The sequence below is a fragment of the Monodon monoceros genome, unplaced genomic scaffold (assembly GCF_005190385.1).
Source record: "Monodon monoceros isolate NGI ecotype Baffin Bay Population unplaced genomic scaffold, NGI_Narwhal_1 Super_Scaffold_8, whole genome shotgun sequence".
Lineage (NCBI taxonomy): Eukaryota > Metazoa > Chordata > Mammalia > Artiodactyla > Monodontidae > Monodon > Monodon monoceros.
In genome coordinates, this window is record NW_021703785.1 from 67890450 (window position 1) to 67909809 (window position 19360).

At 45.3% G+C, this 19360-nt stretch overlaps 1 protein-coding gene across 2 annotated transcripts in view; it reads right to left on the reverse strand.

The window, feature by feature from the left end:
* The window catches only part of ALOX5AP (arachidonate 5-lipoxygenase activating protein), a 30653-nt gene extending 11612 nt beyond the window's left edge, over nt 1-19041 (reverse strand). Inside the window, exons 1-2 of one of the 2 annotated variants that reach the window (XM_029210271.1) lie at nt 18857-19041; nt 11755-11854 (exon numbers count right to left, since the gene is read on the reverse strand). In XM_029210271.1, coding sequence (XP_029066104.1) covers nt 11755-11854; nt 18857-18926 — 170 coding nt within the window. In that variant the 5' untranslated portion in view covers nt 18927-19041. The remainder of the gene's footprint in view (nt 1-11754; nt 11855-18856) is intronic. The other variant, XM_029210272.1, reaches the window with a different exon arrangement.
* Nucleotides 19042-19360: the final 319 nt, after the last annotated feature.

Consider the following 19360-nt stretch of genomic DNA (forward strand, 5'->3'; position numbering starts at 1 on the left):
CTGCCATTTGCGGTGAAGCACTTAGTGAGTAAACAAGCCCCAAAGTGATAACTGTAGCAGCCGCTAAGCAAATGCATCACATCTATTCTTACACCTCATTAGAGACACAAAACTGCAGCCTCAGGACTGAGAGAAGATCCATCTCCCAGTTCCAGAAAACTAGAGAGAACATTCCCTTTTATTTAGTTGAATAATGTTCCATGTCTGATGGGATCTAATACCCGACGCTCCAACAGTTTGAAAATTTATTAATATCAAAGCTCTCCCCTGCTTCCTCTCATTCTCATGCTTCTGTTTTGTTTGTTTTGAAGTTGTGATTTTGTCTGGGTGATGCAAAATTTTAAAAAATTCTTTATTGTCCAAGGGATGTGATCATAGAAGTGTCTAGTGACGTGGCATTAGATCAGCCATTCAATCATTCCTGCCTCTTATATCAAGTCACCATGGGCCCTGGTACAACACAGTCTGCCCGGAATTGAACGAAATTCTCCCAACTCTAAGAAAATGGGCTCTTCTCTGGATTTCCAGAATACACCCAGAAACCTAACCCCCACTCTGGCTCAAGCCTGTCCCTCTCCCCATCCAGGACCTCTGACACATCTTCCATCCACAGCTGCGTGCACACATGTCCCTCCTCGCCAGAGGGCTGCTGCTGCGCTGAACTCAAGCAGCTTTTGTCCTTTGGTCAGTGATACAGCTGCCTTTAGAGACCTTAGAGGTCACTCGTGTGGTCCCTAAAGTCACAAAGCCTGGGTCCCACTCGGGGCTGCCACTTTTTTTTTTTTTCAGTATTAAAATGTTTAATTTTATATTGTCTTTACCACCTTTAATCTTCTTCTTTTTCTAACATCTTTATTAGAGTATAATTGCTTTACAATGGTGTGTTAGTTTCTGTTTTATAACAAAGTGAATCAGCTATACATAAACATATATCCCCATATCTCCTCCCTCTTGCATCTCCCTCCCACCCTCCCTATCCCACCCCCTAGGTAGTCACAAAGCTCCAAGCTGATCTCCCTGTGCTATGTGGCTGCTTCCCACTAGCTATCTATTTTACATTTGGTAGTGTATATATGCCCATGTCACTCTCTCACTTCGTCCCAGCTTACCCTTCCCCCTCCCCACGTCCTCAAGTCCATTCTCTATGTCTGCATCTTTATTCCTGTCCTGCCCCTAGGTTCTTCATAACCATTTTTTTTTTTTAGATTCCACGTATATGTGTTAGCATACAGTATTTGTTTTTCTCTTTCTGACTTACTTCACTCTGTATGACAGACTCTAGGTCCATCCACCTCACTACAAATAACTCAATTTCGTTTCATTTTATGGCTGAGTAATATTCCACTGTTATATGTGCCACATCTTCTTTATCCATTCATCTGTTGATGGACACTTAGGTTGCTTCCACGTCCTGGCTATTGTAAATAAAGCTGCAATGAACATTGTGGTCCATGACTCTTTTTGAATTATCGTGTTCTCAGGGTATATGCCCAGTAGTGGGATGCCTGTGTCTTATGGTAGTACTATTTTTAGCACTTTAAGGAACCTCCATACAGTTCTCCATAGTGGCTATATCAATTTACGTTCCCACCAACAATGCAAGAGTGTTCCCTTTTCTCCACATCCTCTCCAGCATTTATTGTTTGTAGATTTTTTTGATGATGGCCATTCTGACTGGTGTGAGGTGATACCTCATTGTAGTTTTGATCTGCATTTCTCTAATGATTAGTGATGCTGAGTGTTCTTTCATGTGTTTGTTGGCAATCTGTATATCTTCTTTGGAGAAATGTCTATTTAGGTCTCCTGCTCATTTTTGGATTGGGTTGTTTTTTTGATATTCAGCTGCATGGGCTGCTTGTAAATTTTGGAGATTAATCCTTTGTCGGTTGCTTCAAAATATAGGCAAATATTTTCTCCCATTCTGAGGGCTGTCTTTTCATCTTGTTTATGGTTTCCTTTGCTGTGCAAAAGCTTTTAAGTTTCATTAGGTCCCATTTGTTTATTTTAGTTTTCATTTCCATTTCTCTAGGAGCTGGGTCAAAAAGGATCTTGCTGTGATTTATGTCAGAGTGTTCTGCTTATGTTTTCCCCTTAGAGTTTTATAGTGTCTGGCCTTACATTTAGGTCTTTAGTCCATTTTGAGTTTATTTTTGTGTATGGTGTTAGGGAGTGTTCTAATTTCATTCTTTTACATGTAGCTGTCCAGTTTTCCCAGCACCACTTATTGAAGAGGCGGTCTTTTCTCCATTGTATGTTCTTGCCTCCTTTATCAAAAATAAGGTTACCATATGTGCGTGGGTTTATCTCTGGGCTTTCTATCCTGCTCCATTGATCTAGATTTCTGTTTTTGTGCCAGTACCATACTATCTCAATTACTGTAGCTTTGTAGTATAGTCTGAAGTCTGGGAGCCTGATTCTACCAGCTCCATTTTTCTTTCTCAAGATTGCTTTGGCTATTCGTGGTCTTTTGTGTTTCCATACAAATTGTGAAATTTTTTGTTCTAGTTCTGTGAAAAATGCCATTGGTAGTTTGATAGGGATTGCATTGAATCTGTAGACTGCTTTGGGTAGTATAGTCATTTTCACAATGTTGATTCTTCCAAACCAAGAACATGTATATCTCTCCATCTGTTTGTATTGTCTTTAATTTCTTTCATCAGTATCTTATAGTTTTCTGCATACAGGTCTTTTGTCTCCTTAGATAGGTTTATTCCTAGGTATTTTATTCTTTTTGTTGCAATGGTAAATGGGAGCATTTCCTTAATTTCTTGTTCAGATTTTTCATCATTAGTGTATAGGAATGCAAGAGATTTCTGTGCATTAATTTTGTATCCTGCTACTTTACCAAATTAATTGATTAGCTCTAGTAGCTTTCTGGTAGCGTCTTTAGGATTCTCTATGTATAGTATCAAGTCATCTGCAAACAGTGACAGTTTACGTCTTTGCTGATTTGGATTCCTTTTATTTCTTTTTCTTCTCTCATTGCTGTGGCTAAAACTTCCAAAACTATGTTGAATAATAGTGCTGTGAGTGGGCAACCTTGTCTTGTTCCTGATCTTAGTGGAAATGGTTTCAGTTTTTCACCACTGAGAATGATGTTGGCTGTGGGTTTGTCATATATGGCCTTTATTATGTTGAGATAAGTTCCCTCTATGCCTACTTTCTGGGTTTTATCATAAACGGGTGTTGAATTTTGTAAAACCCTTTTTCTGCATCTATTGAGATGATCATATGGTTTTTCTCTGTCAATTTGCTAATATGGTTTATCACATTGATTTGCGTATATTGAAGAATCCTTGCATTCCTGGGATAAACCCCACTTGATCATGGTGTATGATCCTTTTAATGTGCTGTTGGATTCTGTTTGCTAGTACTTTGTTGAGGATTTTTGCATCTATGTTCATCAGTGATACTGGCCTGTAGTCTTCTTTCTTTGTGACATCTTTGTCTGGTTGTATCAGGGGGTGATGGTGGCCTTGTAGAATGAGTTTGGGAGTGTTCCTCCCTCTGTTATATTTTGGAAGAGTTTGAGAAGGATAGGTGTTAGCTCTTCTCTAAATGTTTGATAGAATTCACCTGTGAAGGCATCTGGCCCTGGGCTTTTGTTTGTTGGAAGATTTTTAATCACAGTCTCAATTTCAGTGCTTGTGATTGGTCTGTTTATATTTTCTACTTCTTCCTGGTTCAGTCTCAGAAGGTTGTGCTTTTCTAAGAATCTGTCCATTTCTTCCAGGTTGTCCATTTTATTGGCATATAGTTGCTTGTAGTAATCTCTCATGATCCTTTGTGTTTCTGCAGTGTCAGTTGTTACTTTGTCTTTTTCATTTCTAATTCGATTGATTTGAGTCTTCTTTTTTTTCTTGATGAGTCTAGCTAATGGTTTATCAATTTTGTTTATCTTCTCAAAGAAACAGCTTTTAGTTTTATTGATCTTTGCTACTGTTGCCTTCATTTCTTTTTCATTTATTTCTGGTCTGATCTTTTATGATTTCTTTCCTTCTGCTAACTTCGGACGTTTTTTGTTCTTTCTCTAATTGCTTTAGGCGTAAGGTTAGGCTGTTTATTTGAGACGTTTCTTGTTTCTTGAGGTAGGATTGCTATAAACTTCCCTCTTAGAACTGCTTTTGCTGCATCCCATAGGTTTTGGGTCGTTGTGTTTTCATTGTCATTTGTTTCTAGGTATTTTTTGATTTCCTCTTTGATTTCTTCAGTGATCCCTTGGTTATTAAGTAGTGTATTGTTTAGCCTCCATGTGTTTGCATTTTTTACAGATTGTTTTCCTGTAATTGATATCTAGTCTCATAGCATGTGGTCAGAAAAGATACTTGATACAATTTCAATTTTCTTAAATTTACCAAGGCTTGATTTGTGACCCAAGATATGATCTATCCTGGAGAATGTCCCTTGAGCACTTGAGAAGAAAGTGTATTCTGTTGTTTTTGCATGGAATGTCCTATAAATATCAATTAAGTCCATCTGGTTTAATGTGTCATTTAAAGTTTGTGTTTCCTTATTTATTTTCATTTTCGATGATCTGTCCATTGGTGAAAGTGGGGTATTAAATTCCCCTACTATGATTGTGTTACTGTCGATTTCCCCTTTTATGGCTGTTAGCATTTGCCTTACGTATTGAGATGCTCCTATGTTGAGTGCATAAATATTTAGAATTGTTATATCATCTTCTTGGATTGATCCCTTGTTCATTATGTAGTGTCCTTCTTTGTCTCTTGTAATAGTCTTTATTTTAAAGTCTATTTTGTCTGATATGAGAATTGCTACTCCAGCTTTCTTTTGATTTCCATTTGCATGGAATATCTTTTTCCATCCCCTCACTTTCAGTCTGTATGTGTCTCTAGGTCTGAAGTGGATCTCTTGTAGACAGCATATGTACAGGTCTTGTTTTTGTATCCATTCAGCCAGTCTATGTCTTTTAGTTGGAGCATTTAATCCATTTACATTTAAGGTAATTATCGATATGTATGATCCTATTACCATTTTCTTAATTGTTTTGGGTTTGTTATTGTACATCTTTTCCTTCTCTTGTGTTTCCTGATAGAGAAGTTCCTTTAGCATTTGTTGTAAAGCTGGTTTGGTAGTGCTGAATTCTCTTAGCTTTTGCTTGTCTGTGAAGTTTTAATTTCTCCATCGAATCTGAATGAGATCCTTGCTGGGCAGAGTAATCTTGGATGTAGGTTTTTCCCTTTCACCACTTTAAATATGTCCTGCCACTCCCTTCTCACTTGCAGAGTTTCTGCTGAAAGATCAGCTGTTAACCTTATAGGGATTCCCTTGTACGTTATTTGTTGTTTTTTCCTTGCTGCTTTTAATATTTTTTCTTTTATTTAATTTTTGATAGGTTTACTAATATGTGTCTTGGTGTGTTTCTCCTTGGATTTATCCTGTATGGGACTCTCTGCACTTCCTGGACTTGACTATTTCCTTTCCCATATTAGGGAAGTTTTCAGCTATAATCTCTTCAAATATTTTCTCAGTCCCTTTCTTTTTCTCTTCTTCTTCTGGGAGCCCTATAATTCGAATGTCCGTGTGTTTAATGTTGTCCCAGAGGCCTCTGAGACTGTCCTCAATTCTTTTCATTCTTTGTTCTTTATTCTGCTCTGTGATAGTTATTTCCACGATTTTATCTTCCAGCTCACGTATCTGTTCTTCTGCCTCAGTTATTCTGCTATTGATTCCTTCTAGAGAATTTCAACTTTCATTTATTGTGTTGTTCATCATTGTTTGTTTGCTCTTTCGTTCTTCTTGGTCCTTGTTAAATGTTTCTTGTATTTTCTCCGTTCTATTTCCAAGATTTTGGATCATCTTTACTATCATTACTCTGAATTCTTTTTCAGGTAGACTGCCTATTTCCTCTTCATTTGTTTGGTCTGGTGGGTTTTTTCCTTGCTCCTTCATCTGTGTGTTTCTCTGTCTTCTCATTTTGCTTAACTTACTGTGTTTAGGGTCTTCTTTTCGCAGTCTGCAGGTTTGTAGTTCCTGTTGTTTTTGGTGTCTGTCCCCAGTGGCTAAGGTTGGTTCAGTGGGTTGTGTAGGCTTCCTGGTGGAGGGGACTGGTGCCTGTGTTCTGGTGGATGAGGCTGGATCTTGTCTTTCTGGTAGGCAGGGCTGCATCCAGTGGTCTGTTTTGGGGTGCCTGTGACCTTATTATGATTTTAGGCAGCCTCTCTGCTAATGGGTGCGGTTGTGCTTCTGTGTTGCTAGTTGTTTGGCATAGGGTGTCCAGCACTGTAGCTTGCTGGTCATTAAGTGGAGCTGGGTCTTAGCATTGATATGTTGATCTCTGGGAGAGCTTTCACCGTTTGATATTACATGGAGCTGGGAGGTCTCTGGTGGACCAATGTCCTGCACTTGGCTCTCCCACCTCAGAGGCACAGGCCTGACACCCGGCCAGAGCACCAAGACCCTGTCAGCCACACAGCTCAGAAGAAAAGGAAGAAAGAAAGAAAGAAAAAAATAAAATAAAATAGTTATTAAGAAATTATTTTTAAAAATTTTAAATTATAAAGTAATAGAAAATGAAAAAAAAAGAAAGAAGAGAGCAATCAAACCAAAAAAAAAAAATCCACCAATGATAACAAGTGCTAAATCTATACCAAAAAACCCCACAACAAACGGACAGACAGAACCCTAGGACAAATGGTAAAAGCAAAGCTATACACACAAAACCACACAAAGAAGCATACACACACACATTTACAAAAAGAGAAAAAGGAAAAACAAATATATATATATCATTGCTCCCAAAGTCGTCTCCTCAATTTGGGATGATTCGTTGTCTATTCAGGCATTCCACGGATGCAGGGTACATCAAGTTGATTGTGGAGATTTAATCCACTGCTCCCGAGGCTGCTGGGAGAGATTTCCCTTTCTCTTCTTTGTTCGCACAGCTCCTGGGGTTCAGCTTTGGATTTGGCCCCGCCCCTGCGTGTAGGTCACCTGAAGGTGTCTGTTCTTTGCTCAGACAGGACGGGGTTAAAGGTGCCGCTGATTTGGGGGCTCTGGCTCACTCAGGCCGGGGGGAGGGAGGGAGGGGTATGGATGCGGGGCGAGCCTGCGGCGGCAGAGGCTGGTGTGACGTTGCACCAGCCTAAGGTGCGCCATGCGTTCTCCTAGGGAAGTTGTCCCTGGATCACGGGACCCTGTCAGTGGCGGGCTGCACAGGCTCCCGGGAGGCGAGGTGTGGAGAGTGACTTGTGCTCGCACACAGGCTTCTTGGTGGCGGCAGCAGCAGCAGCCTTAGCGTCTCCCGCCCGTCTCTGGGTTCCGCGCTTTTAGCCGCGGCTTGCGCCCGTCTCTGGAGCTCCTTTAAGAGGCTCTCTGAATCCCCTCTCCTCGCGCACCCCAAAACAGTGGCCCCTTCCCTCTTAGGCAGGTCCAGACTTTTCCCCGGACTCCCTCCCGGCTAGCCGTGGCGCACTAGCCCCCTTCAGGCTGTGTTTACGCCGCCAACCCCAGTCCTCTCCCTGCGATCCGACCGAAGCCCGAGCCTCAGCTCCCAGCCCCGCCCGCCCCGATGGGTGAGCAGACAAGCCTCTCGGGCTGGTGAGTGCCGGTCGGCACGATCCTCTGTGCGGGAATCTCTCCACTTTGCTCCCCGCACCCCTGTGGCTGCGCTCTCCTCCGCGGCTCCGAAGCTTCCCCCCTCCGCCACCCGCAGTCTCCGCCCGCGAAGGGGCTTCTAGTGTGTGGTAACCTTTCCTCCTTCACAGCTCCCTCCCACTGGTGCGGTCCCGTCCCTATTCTTTTGTCTCTGTTTTTTCTTTTTTCTTTTGCCCTACCCAGGTACGTGGGGGGTTTCTTGCCTTTTGGGAGGTCTGAGGTCTTCTGCCAGCGTTCAGTAGGTGTTCTGTAGGAGTTGTTCCACATGTAGATGTATTTCTGATGTATTTGTGGGGAGGAAGGTGATTTCCACGTCTTACGCTTCCACCATCTTGAAGGTCTCCCGGCTGCCACTTTTTGACTGTGCGATTGTGGGTGCATTTCCCAGCCTCACTGAGTTTCAGTCTCCTCATCAATTGAAGGTGAATGGAGACATGAGTATTTATGGATACCTCCTTGGCTGTTGCGAGAATAAAATGAGAGAAAGCAGCGCCAGGCTCATAGTAAGCATTCAATAAATGGTGGCTATTATTCCTCCAACCTCTTCCTTCTTATAACCCCCAATGGAAATGTCTTTCCTACTGACAAATTATTGTTATTCCAAATATTCTTTTGTGCCATTTTTTCTGCAGGACAAAACTGACAAACCCACTTTGTCTGTCATTTCTTGAGGTCTAACTACGAGCTACTCAGCAGATCTCTCAACAATTCACTGTGCTGTGTTCAATTGGATGCACCGCAACTGCCAGTGTTTTTATGGAGAAAAGGATTCATTGCAATTTTCCCTTTCATTTTTCTCCACCTTTAAGAATGAGATATAGAAGCACTTAATGTTTTGCTAGTTAATTTGGGTTTATTTAAAATAAGTAAATATGGGAGGGATAAATTAGGAGTTTGGGATTAAAATATACACACTACTATATATAAAATAGATAACCAACAAGGACCTACTGTATAGCACAGGGAACTATACTCAATATCTTGCAATAACCTATAATGGAAAAGAATCTAAATAAGAATACATATGTGTGTGTGTATATATACATATATATATATAACTGAATCACTTTGCTCTACACCTGAAACTAACACAACATTGTAAATCAACTATATTGCAATAGAACTTTAAATAAATAGATATGTAAATAAGTAAATATCAATAATAACAGTAATAGTATCAATACTAATGAATAGAACCAATGTAGATGTATCACCTTCAAACCATTCACAAGTCCCTGCTACTTGGAAGTGAGTCCAGAGTGGATTCTGAGAAGTGTTGGGGCAGAAGGGACCTCAGGGTGTCATTTACCAAAATGCATCTTGTGAAACTCTAAACCTTTGATATGCTCTAGAAAAAAAAAAAAGGAGGGGTGTCTGTAGTTAAATAAGACCTCCCCTTCTTGTAGAACCAAGAATCACAGTGTCTTAGTACTTTAAAGTTTCTCAAAAGTCTTGCTGTACAGAACTTGTTCTTTTCTTTAATACCTGTTAACAGCCCATGAACTTGTAATCTATGGGTCACATTTTGGAAAATGACACATCTGCAGAGACCCATCTTCTCTCCACAGCCTGTGCTCACCCACACTCATGGAGAAGAATCTTAGGTCAGTTAACTGAGACTTTTCTCCAAAAACCAAACTTTGACGGCTCTGGCTGTGCTCATCAACTGGGAACAGGGCTTTGACCTATGCTTTAGACACATGAAGAGAGAGTCAAGGTCGAGATCCTTTTAACTCTCAAACCCTGACTCAGCTCTGCCCTCGAGGGAGATGGGTGGTAGAGTAGCCCATTAACCGAGGCTGAGTCTGAGCTGAAGGCCTCACCTGGCTGGGACGTCTGTTTACCAACAGCCCCCAAATCTTGAACTCTCTGTATCACTCAACAGTCATACTTTATGCTGAAAACCATGCATCAGCCATTTCAATCCACCAGCATCATTTATTCTTTCTGCTATTTTTCCCTTTATGCAGTCTCTAAACATTTATGATCCCACACCCCATCAACCAAGAGTTTTGATCATGCAACCCTATGACGGGTGTATTTATGTACAAATTATATACACATCCTACTCTCAATCTGTATATTAAAATTGAGTAAAGTTCAATTTCCTATTTTTTAGATAGCAACATAAGATACATGTTCTTTTCTTCTCACACCCCTACGGCTCTTCTTGTACCCCTCTTTGGTGCTTTTGGAGGCCCCTGGAGAAGCTATCACTGGGGATGACTTTCTTTCGGGCTAACAGGTAAGGCCCTTCCTGGTAGCTTCCTGGCTGGGGCACACAGACTGGGGGCTCCTGGCGTTGCCAGCAGGCGGCAGCCTCTGTGTTGATCTTCAGCACCTTCCACAACCCACCTCAGGCACACACAGGGCGCTGCCAGCTGGGTCAGGGAGGAAGTAGTCTTTGTAACAGAACCACAGTAGTGTCTGGGCAACCTTTTAATTACAGAAAATTCCCCTCCACTCCCCCCCCCCCCCCCCCAAAGCTCCGGCCTCTCCACAGCTCTCTCCCCTCCCCTCCCTCTTCTGGCCCTCTCTCGGGGGTGGGTAAGTGGGAAAGTCACGTGGGTTTGGGAGCTGGGCGGCAGCACCCATGCGGTGGGGACCCCCAGGTGGCACCAATCACCCACCACTCTGCTCTAGCGCCTTCGGACATCAGGGACGCCATCTGGAGGCTGGCAGTGGGGACCAGGCGTCAGCGAGGCGTCTTCTGAGACGCAGAGCTAGTTCACTCCTGGGGGAAATCACAGACACCAGGCGGCCTGGCCTGCCCCGGTTCTTCTTCATTTTCGGCAGGACGGAAACTTAGCTTCTCACCCGGTACCGAGAAATTCCGCTGCATGCAGCCCTGCACCACTTCTCCAGACGAGCCCGGCTGTGCCCCTAAGAACACGGGGCAGCCGGTGAGAATGTAGTGATCTGGGCGGGAAGAAGCTTCTCTTTCCGAACAGGTAGTATGGTATTCACGTTCTTTTGGATTCCATGTGGGGGGAGGTTCTGGCGTTACCCCTGACGGAGGACACTGTCCTTGCCCCTCTTGCGCTCTTGCACGTGGGTGTGTCTGAGGGGACCTCTCCCATCTCCCCTGCAAACAGCATAGAGGGGCTGACGGCACCGCACACACTCTCCTCCACGTCCTGTAAATGTGAACATCTAATATGGCTTAAATCACATCCTTTCGCTTCTTCGATGGATTCTGAGAATTAACACACCGAAGGTCCGAATCTTAAGATGGCAATCTCCCTGTAAGTAGTTCAGGAAGGGATTTCCTCGGAATCAGACTGCGCAGGAGTGCTGGGTCTGAGGGGCTGGGGCCGACGGGAGACAGAGGGGCCTCGAGGGGCTGCATTTGCTTGTGCTATTCCTGCCGTTGCTTGTGTGGCCATGACTCCCACTTTGGAAGGATCCCTGGAGACATCCAAGTCACCTCCAAGCCAAGGCCGAAGGCCAGCTCAGAGCTGCAGCCTCCCTTTCTCCCAGGCCAATCACAGGCTCAGAGAAGCAGGTGACAGGCCGCTGGCTGAACCCTCTGTCTGAATGCGCTCAGCAGAGAGGGAAATGAATGTTGGATTTGCATCCCACATAGCACCCGCCTCCTTCACCGAGTTCTTCAGGTGTTTTCAAACGGCCTTTTCATTTGGAAGGAAAGCAGCAGAGGTGGGGAAGCCATTGCATAATTCCCCCATTCTTTCCGTTCTGGTTGCACCAGGAGACCTGGCTTAGGAAACGCACTAGAGTCCCCTCCAGACCCCACCGAGGGGACCTGAGGGGCTGCAGGCAGCTGTCAGCTGGCCCTACCTCTTGCTTCCGAAGCTGGGGGTGAGCGATGGCTGGTTTTCCCGGCAGCCACTCTGGACTAACGCCCCAGAAAATCGGTCAACTCCACAACTGAATGACTGGCTGAGAGGTCCCCGAACAGGCGGAGCTCCATCCCGCCATCTCACAGCCCCGCTTCCTCTCTTTACACACCAGCACTTGCTAAGATGATGAAAAGTGCCCCCAAAGTCTCCCAGGTGAAGTTCAAGCTTCCCTGGGAACCTCGCCTCCCCGGCCTTTGGAAGGTTGACCCGGACAGACATGCAGCCCTGTGCCCATTCCCCCTCTCTGTCAGTTAGCAGTGTCAGGGTTTGGACTCACTTGGCAGTGTAGACCCGTTCAAAGGCAAGTGTCCCCGTCCTCTGGAAGGTCCACCCATTATGGGTCTTGCTTTCGTGCTCCAACTTGTGGGCAAAGAACCCTGCCAGAGGGAAAGGTTTGGATTTGGTTTATAACGGAGAACATTCACGAGCCTCGTATCCCATTATTTTACTAGAATGTTAGACGGTTCCTTAACTTGACATCTAAAGAGCCCTAAATGTCCTCCATCAAATGTAACTGAGCAAAAATTTATTCAGCAGCTACCCTCCATTAATCACTGCATTTGGTGTTGGTGACTCAATGGTGAGTAAGACACGACCCTCACTTTCAAGGATCCGACAGGCGGAAGAAATAGACAACCAAGGAAAGAAATTACACTACAGAGTGACTCGTGCTAAGATCAGACTGAGTGAGAATACAGAGCCATCGAGGGTCAAAGGGGGCAACTTAATTCAGTGTTTGGGACACAGAAGGATTCCTAGAGGAAGTGATATTTAAGATAAAATCTGAAGAACAAGTGTGGCAAGCAGAGGAGATCACTCCACTCCAGTGTAATGGCATGTGCAAAGGTCCAGAGGCAAGAGCCTCTGGGGTTCAGTACATCCAGCTTATTGGTGGTGGGGAAGTGGAACCTGGTACAATTACAAATGAGACCGAAGAGGTAGGTGGTGAATTGTTCTTTCAATGACATTTCTCTGTTATCACTTGCCGTGTGCCAGACACTCAGCTTACGTCTGAGAACAAAACACACAAAGAGCCTTGGCCTGAGGAGCTTACGTTCTGGCGAGGATACAAGAAGAGAAGACAGACCACACACAGTAAACAAAATGCAAAAATTAAAACGACACAGTGTGCCAAGCTGTGGACGAAAGAGAAGGCACAGCACGACAGGGGCCGCTGGGGGTGCAGACAGGGTGGCCAGAGGGAGCCCCAGGGAGAAAGCAGTAAGTGAACCAAGGCTGAAGAAGACGGTGGCTGAGAAGTGCCTGCCGGACTTAGCAGCATGACCGTGACCTTGATGAGAGCCACGTTAAGAACTTCTGAATTTATTTCCATCTTGAGAGCAACAAGGAGTTACTGACAGGTGTAAGTTGAGGAGTGGCATCGCCAGAAAGCCACTCTGTCTTTAGCATGGTGAGTGTTTAAAGGGGTGAGACCCAGGACAGGGGAAAGACAGAAGGGAGCTGGTTAGGGTGATGCTTGTGGGATTAAGAGATGCTGAGGGGACAGAATCTGTAGGCTGGATGGTGGGGATGGCAGGATAAAGGTCTCTCCCTCCCTCTCTCTCTCTCTCTCACCCCTCCTATTTTATTCCTTTCCTCCTATTTCAAGAGTGAGAAAGGGAAAAGTGTGATTGTCAGGGACCCACTCACAGGGTTTCTTTCCATCAACTTCCTCTTAGGCTCCTCAAAAAGACATGAAAAGGATGCCTTATCCATTGTGTACATGAATAAAAGTCTTCACGTTTTCCTTTTTGTCAAAAGTACATTCCTCTCCTAGAACTGTGCCCATTTTGAGCAGAGCTGCAGGGCTGGCTTGTCTGAAGGCCCTCTGTTAGGCACTGGACATATGCTCCTTTATTGGGCCTGGCACCAGCTCTGTGAAGTGGGTGGTGCTGTCCCCACTTTGTAGACAAGGGCCCTACGGCTCAGGGAGGTTAAATAACTTTCTCAGAGTCACTCCACCGGGGAGCAGGGAGGTTGGGATTCAACTCCAGCTGGGCATTCGAGGGTGTGTTTATCCTCCTACTGTCACATAGAAGCTCACTTCAGGGATTCCATCAACTACACAGGGTTTAAGTGTCCAACTGTCCACTCTGGACGTCCCTTCTTACCACAGAATACAGTGGAAAATTCTGATCATTGTCTTTCCAGAACCCAAGGTGACATCCCTTGCCCCTGAACACGTAAACAGAGACAGTATTAAGAAAGTCTGAGGTTATTTCTGCAACCAACTGCACAGCATGGCCGTCCTTCTCCGAGTCTGCCTCTCTTCTTCCTCTCCTTGCCTGAGAACAAACCCCTTCCTCTTTTCCAAGCCTTAGCCCTCCACCTGCAACCCTGACACTGCTTCTGCCACCCTCTTCAGGTCTTTGTTCATCAGTGTTTGCCCCATTTCCTGAACCTTCAGTCTCTGTTTTCCTCCTAATCCTTACCATTGAAACACACTCAGATCTTTCCTACCCTCAAAACAAAAGAGAAACAAGCCTGCCTTTAGTCCTGTATCCCACTAGGATCTACCTCCCCCTCCTTCTAAGCTAAACTTGAAAGAGTTGGGCCACCTCTGTCCACTCCTCCAAACACTGACACTCCAACTCCTATTTTCCTTGACCACGTTACAGAAACTGTGCACGCAAAGACCACTCACACACTTCTCTTGGCTGGCTGCTAACATCAGGCCAAACCAGAGAGACAGAGAGAGACACGGAGAGAGAAGGCTGCAACGGTACCACATGCTGGGCTCTGCTGGCTACTCTACCTATGTGAATTATCCCAGGCAATACCTTCAACCATCACACATAGAAGATATTAGTAACTCCATCTCTCTGTTGAGGAAACTGGTGGTCAGAGAAGGTAAATAACTTTCTCAGGATCACATAAAAAGCTCTGGAGATTTTCATTAAGTTAGTATGAGCCAGCAGCGTGATACAAAAGAACAATTCACACATCCATTATTCTAACAGAACTGGTGTCTGAATCTCGGGAACAGTTTCCCTGCATGGAAAACACCCACCTGCATCTTAGAAAGAACATGGCAAGTTGGGGAGTGGGGTAGGAGGGGGAACCCAATGACAAGGGACTCTGGAAACCAAGTCATATGAGGAATGATACATTGAAGAAGGGATGTTACAGGTGACTTTGTAAACACAGAAGCAGCAGGCACAGTCTAAGCTTTTCCAAAGAACAGACACACCAGTGGATAGAAATTATAAGGCAGCGGATTTCAGTTCCATATAAGAGAGCACTTCCTGAGTGGTGAGAGTTTAAATGAATGAATTCGAGACAAAATACACTGTGTAAAGGTCTACCCTTTGGAGCAGGTTTGAATCCCAGTTTCACCATTACTGGCTCTGGAACCTCCAACCAATGGTCTAACCTCTCCAAGCTCCACTTTGCTTACCTGTGAATTAAGCCAGGACATGGAAGCAACCTAAGTGTCCATTGACAGGTGAATGGATAAAGAAGATGTGGCACATATATACAATGAATATTACTCAGCCATAAAAAGAAACGAAATTGAGTTATTTGTAGTGAGGTAGATGGACCTAGAGTCTGTCATACAGAGGGAAGTAAGTCAGAAAGAGAAAAACAAATACCGTATGTTAACACATATATATGGAATCTAAAAAAGAATGGTTCTGAGGAACCTAGGGGCAGAACAGGAATAAAGACACAGACGTAGAGAATGGACTTGAGGACACGGGGAGTGGGAAGGGTAAGCTGGGATGAAGTGAGAGTGGCATGGACATATACACACTACCAAATGTAAAATAGATAGCTAGTGGGAAACAGCCGCATAGCACAGGGAGATCAGCTCGGTGCTTTGTGACCGCCTAGAGGGGTGGGATAGGGAGGGTGGGAGGGAGATGCAAGAGGGAGGAGATATGGGGATATATGTTTATGTATAGCTGATTCACTTTGTTATACAGCAGAAACTAACACACCATTGTAAAGCAATTATACTCCAATAAAGATGTTTAAAAAAAATTAAAAATAAAAAACAAAGAAATATAATACTATATATTTCATAGGGTGCAAGGATTAAATGAGATAATATTATGCCCAGCACCATACTTGACACAAAGCAGATTCTCAATACACTTAACAATGGGAAGGGCGAGGCCAGTGCGTTGTGAGCCCTCCGTCAGGGGAGTGTTCAGTAGGGGCTCTTGAGGATGCTGTAAAGAAGATTTCTGCTGTCACCATTCAGGCCTCCGCGCACGAGGCCCGGGTCCCTCCCCGCAGCTCACCCTCTCCTCCCAGTCTAATTAGTTTGGCTTCCTATGGAAATCACTCTCTCTAAATCTGTGTTTCCCAGGTTTGCTTCATGGCCAAGCTGCTGGCACCTTAGCCAAGAAGTTGGAGGCCCTCTGGGTGCTACGCATAGGAAATCCATCTCTCTACACTCCCCGGGAAACCAGGCTTTGGCAGTTCTGGTCCAGGTCTCTTGGAACGAGGTACTCTAAACTTGGTCTGCATTTCCAAACGTGGGTTCTGCTGGATCAAGCTGGAAGAGGGCCACGAGCTCAAAGATCTTGATGACTAACGAGCGTCTGGGAGGCAGAGGAGGAGGTTCCACCAGGCGGGTGGGCTCTGGCCCTTCCCCTGGGGAATCAGGCTCACACAATGTACCGAGAGCGCAGAGCTCTCCAACACTGTCACAGACACGGGGACTGACCTCCTTGTCTTGGGACAAAGACAGAGTGTGCCATGCCTGGCAGCAACATGTAAATAGTTCCTAAAGCTAACAGAAAGGGTATCCAATGTAATTGGGGTGGGGACAGAGTTTTTGCATATTTTCCGCACTCAATAAGGTAGACCTGTGGCTGCAACATCGAGGTTAATTAGAATTGCAAAGAGGAGTTCTGGACCAACGTTAGGACCTTTGTGTTTGCCTAAAATCTCAACGGTTAAAACAGGTAGAGGTGTTACCTTCCAAGTCATTTGCATTGTTCTTGTTTCCCTGCACGGGCACATTTAACAGTTAGAAACAAAAAGTCCTCACAGGGTGATCTCAGCATTACATGGGAGCCCTGGTCTCTGCCTCAGAGGGGAGCAGGGCTGATCCTAAGCCTCTGAGCGGGAGGCAAGGGCTCCTTCTGTGGCTTCAAAAGGGCAGGAGCATGTCTTCTCCCCCGAGCATGGGTGAGACAACGCTGTGAAAGGGAACTGGGGGGATTGGATGGGGAGGGACAGAGGCTGTGAGGCTGGGGCCGTGCTGTCCACACCGCTACACATGCACCCCAGTCATCTGTGTGCCCAGGATGAAAAGTCTCCAGCCCAAAGCAGTAGCTGGTCCACACTTGTCTCCCCACCCCGCAGGAAGCCTCTTCAGTTCATGGGACTGTGTCAGGGAGGACACTGTGCCCTGTCGTTATCTATCTGAAATGGCTGGCCGAAAGACTGTGGTTCAAACTCAGACATGTGGCCATCTGTAATCTCTCCTCCCCCTTTGCACCAAAGAAGAAGACTTAATCTCATCTGCCAAAAATAATTAGAAATCTCACTGCCCACCTCACGTCTGCTCCGGGTTTGCTGGGCTTCTATGCAAAAGCCCGGGACCCCCTGGACAGACCAGGGCCAGGTCCTGGGGCATCTCAGGAGAGATGAAAAGAGTCTGTTCTCACGGGAGGAGACCCTCCAGCTTCCGCTGACTCAGCCTGGACCAACAGGGAGCAGCTCAGGGCGCACTCGAACCTCTGCTCAGCCCCATCTGCACAGGCGGCCGAGGGGACCCTGGCTCCCGTCCACTGTCACTGAGATTGACAGGTATCCGGGGGAGGGCCGGAGGGGGAGAGCTGAACAAGCAGCGCCCGCCTGCACCCATACAACTGCCTCCACGGGCACCGGAAGCATCACTGCAGGCTTCCCGCTTACCGCCTGCCCATCTTTTCCTGCCAGCCTTTCCTTTCCTGGGAGGCAGGAACCTAGCTTTCTTGTTCACTGCTACATCCTCATGGATGCGGGACCCTTCCTGGACAGAGCAGGGTCCCTGTGGGTGTATGCAGGTCGAATGAATGAATCCCTTGGTAACTGACAAGACTAAGCGAGCCCCAACATGAAACAGCAATGGCCTGAGACTGTGGCAGCCTCAACCGGCCCCTCGTCCCCTCTCTGAGCTGCAACTCTGTCGTGTGAGATTTAGAATGAAAATGTTTGGGTCAGAAAGCTGCCAAGTGCTGTTCCGGACACCAAGGGGGAAAAGTGGCGGGAGGGGTGGTGGTGGTGGGATGAATTGGGAGATTGGGATTGACATATATACACTGATATGTATAAAATAGATAACTAACAAGAAGCTTCTGTATAAAAAATAAATAAAATAAAATTCAAAAAAGAAAAACAAAACGTGTTGTTCCATGGAGGAAACATACTCGGAGTATGCAAAGTTGGCCACTCTCTGGTGGCGGGGAGACCATGGGAAGCCTTACTCATCACCAGCCTCTGTCCACACTCAAGTTGGGGGAAAATATCCGAATATGCCCAATTGATCGAATACCCAAGTTTCCAAAGTGTGCCAGGGTGTGAACATTCAGTAATTACCATTAAGTTACAGAGCTGCCCTTAGTCATTCCTCTCCTTTTTTCTCTACCTTCGTAAACTGCAAATCCCAAAGACACTGGCCGTACTGATAGAGCCTGAGGCAGTCCTAGCTCAGAACTTTAAAGAGAAAGTTCTACCCAGTCCTGGCATTTTCAGTTCTAGGTCTCTTGCTTGGTTTAAGTGATAGCAGAGTTAATGGAAATGCAAACCCCAAACAAGAAAATCCTCCCCGGTCTCTCTCTCCCTTTATGTAAGTACATAATGCCTACCAAAAAATGCTTCAAAAATTACGCATTGCTAGAGAAAAAGAAAGTATTGCAAAGGACATGTTTCTTCAAAAGAAAAAAAAAAGCAATACCGAGGTAAAATAATGTTAAGGTGAAATCCCCCTCACACCACACAAATTTCCTTTTTTTTAGCCTACAGGTGACAGGTGAAGAGCGCCCAGCTGCAATTAGTATAACCCAGCGTCTGGGTGAACATATATCTGATTGTCCCTTTCCAGCCTTCCTGCCCTCCAACTGGTCTCTGGCCACAGTAATTCATAGTTAAAATGCTGATTGCAGACACTCCAGTGACAGTTTTTTGTACAGCTTGCTGCCCTGGCTCTACAGACATGATTAATCATCCCCATTAAAGCGAAAGAACGATTGGGAGAAGGAAAAACCTAAATTCATGCAGAAAGGCACAAACCCCTATACATTCAAATAAAGATACAAATACACATAAAGACAAAAGTGTACACACACACACACACACACACACACACACACACAACTGTGTAAGCCTGACTTTCAAACAACTAGAAACAAACTCTACCCTGAGGGAGGGGATTCCCTTACCGTTCTGGACTACACTGATGAGGGTGACGATGGCCAGCAGGACAATATTGCCCAGGGTTTCGTAATCCATGTTCGTTTCAGGCTCCCAGCAAGGACCGATCAGCTCTGTGGCACCCAGGCCCGCACTGTGCAGGAAGGGGAAGTGAGGGCTGGACTCTGCCTTTCATCATTAGAATTTCCAAAGGTCCCAGCACTTCTTCTTCTTTTTTTTTAAATAGCCACCAAAGTACCCTGGCTCAGCGTGTCCTGCCAGAAGAAGCAGGGCTCAGGAGAGAGGCAGGAAGGGAAGAAAAAGTGAAGCATGTTTTTTATTTATTGAGCACCTAAAAGGTCTGTGTCCAGAGTACTGTCTTTCTTTCTTTCCTTGAATTCCTCGGAAAATAATAACTACTTGACATGTGGCGGGGTGCAGAGTAGCGGCCAAGTAATAAGCCCTGGATGAATGAATGAATGATGATGAGGTGGACGGCTGATGCCTCTGTTTCCACAGGAAACAAGCAACAA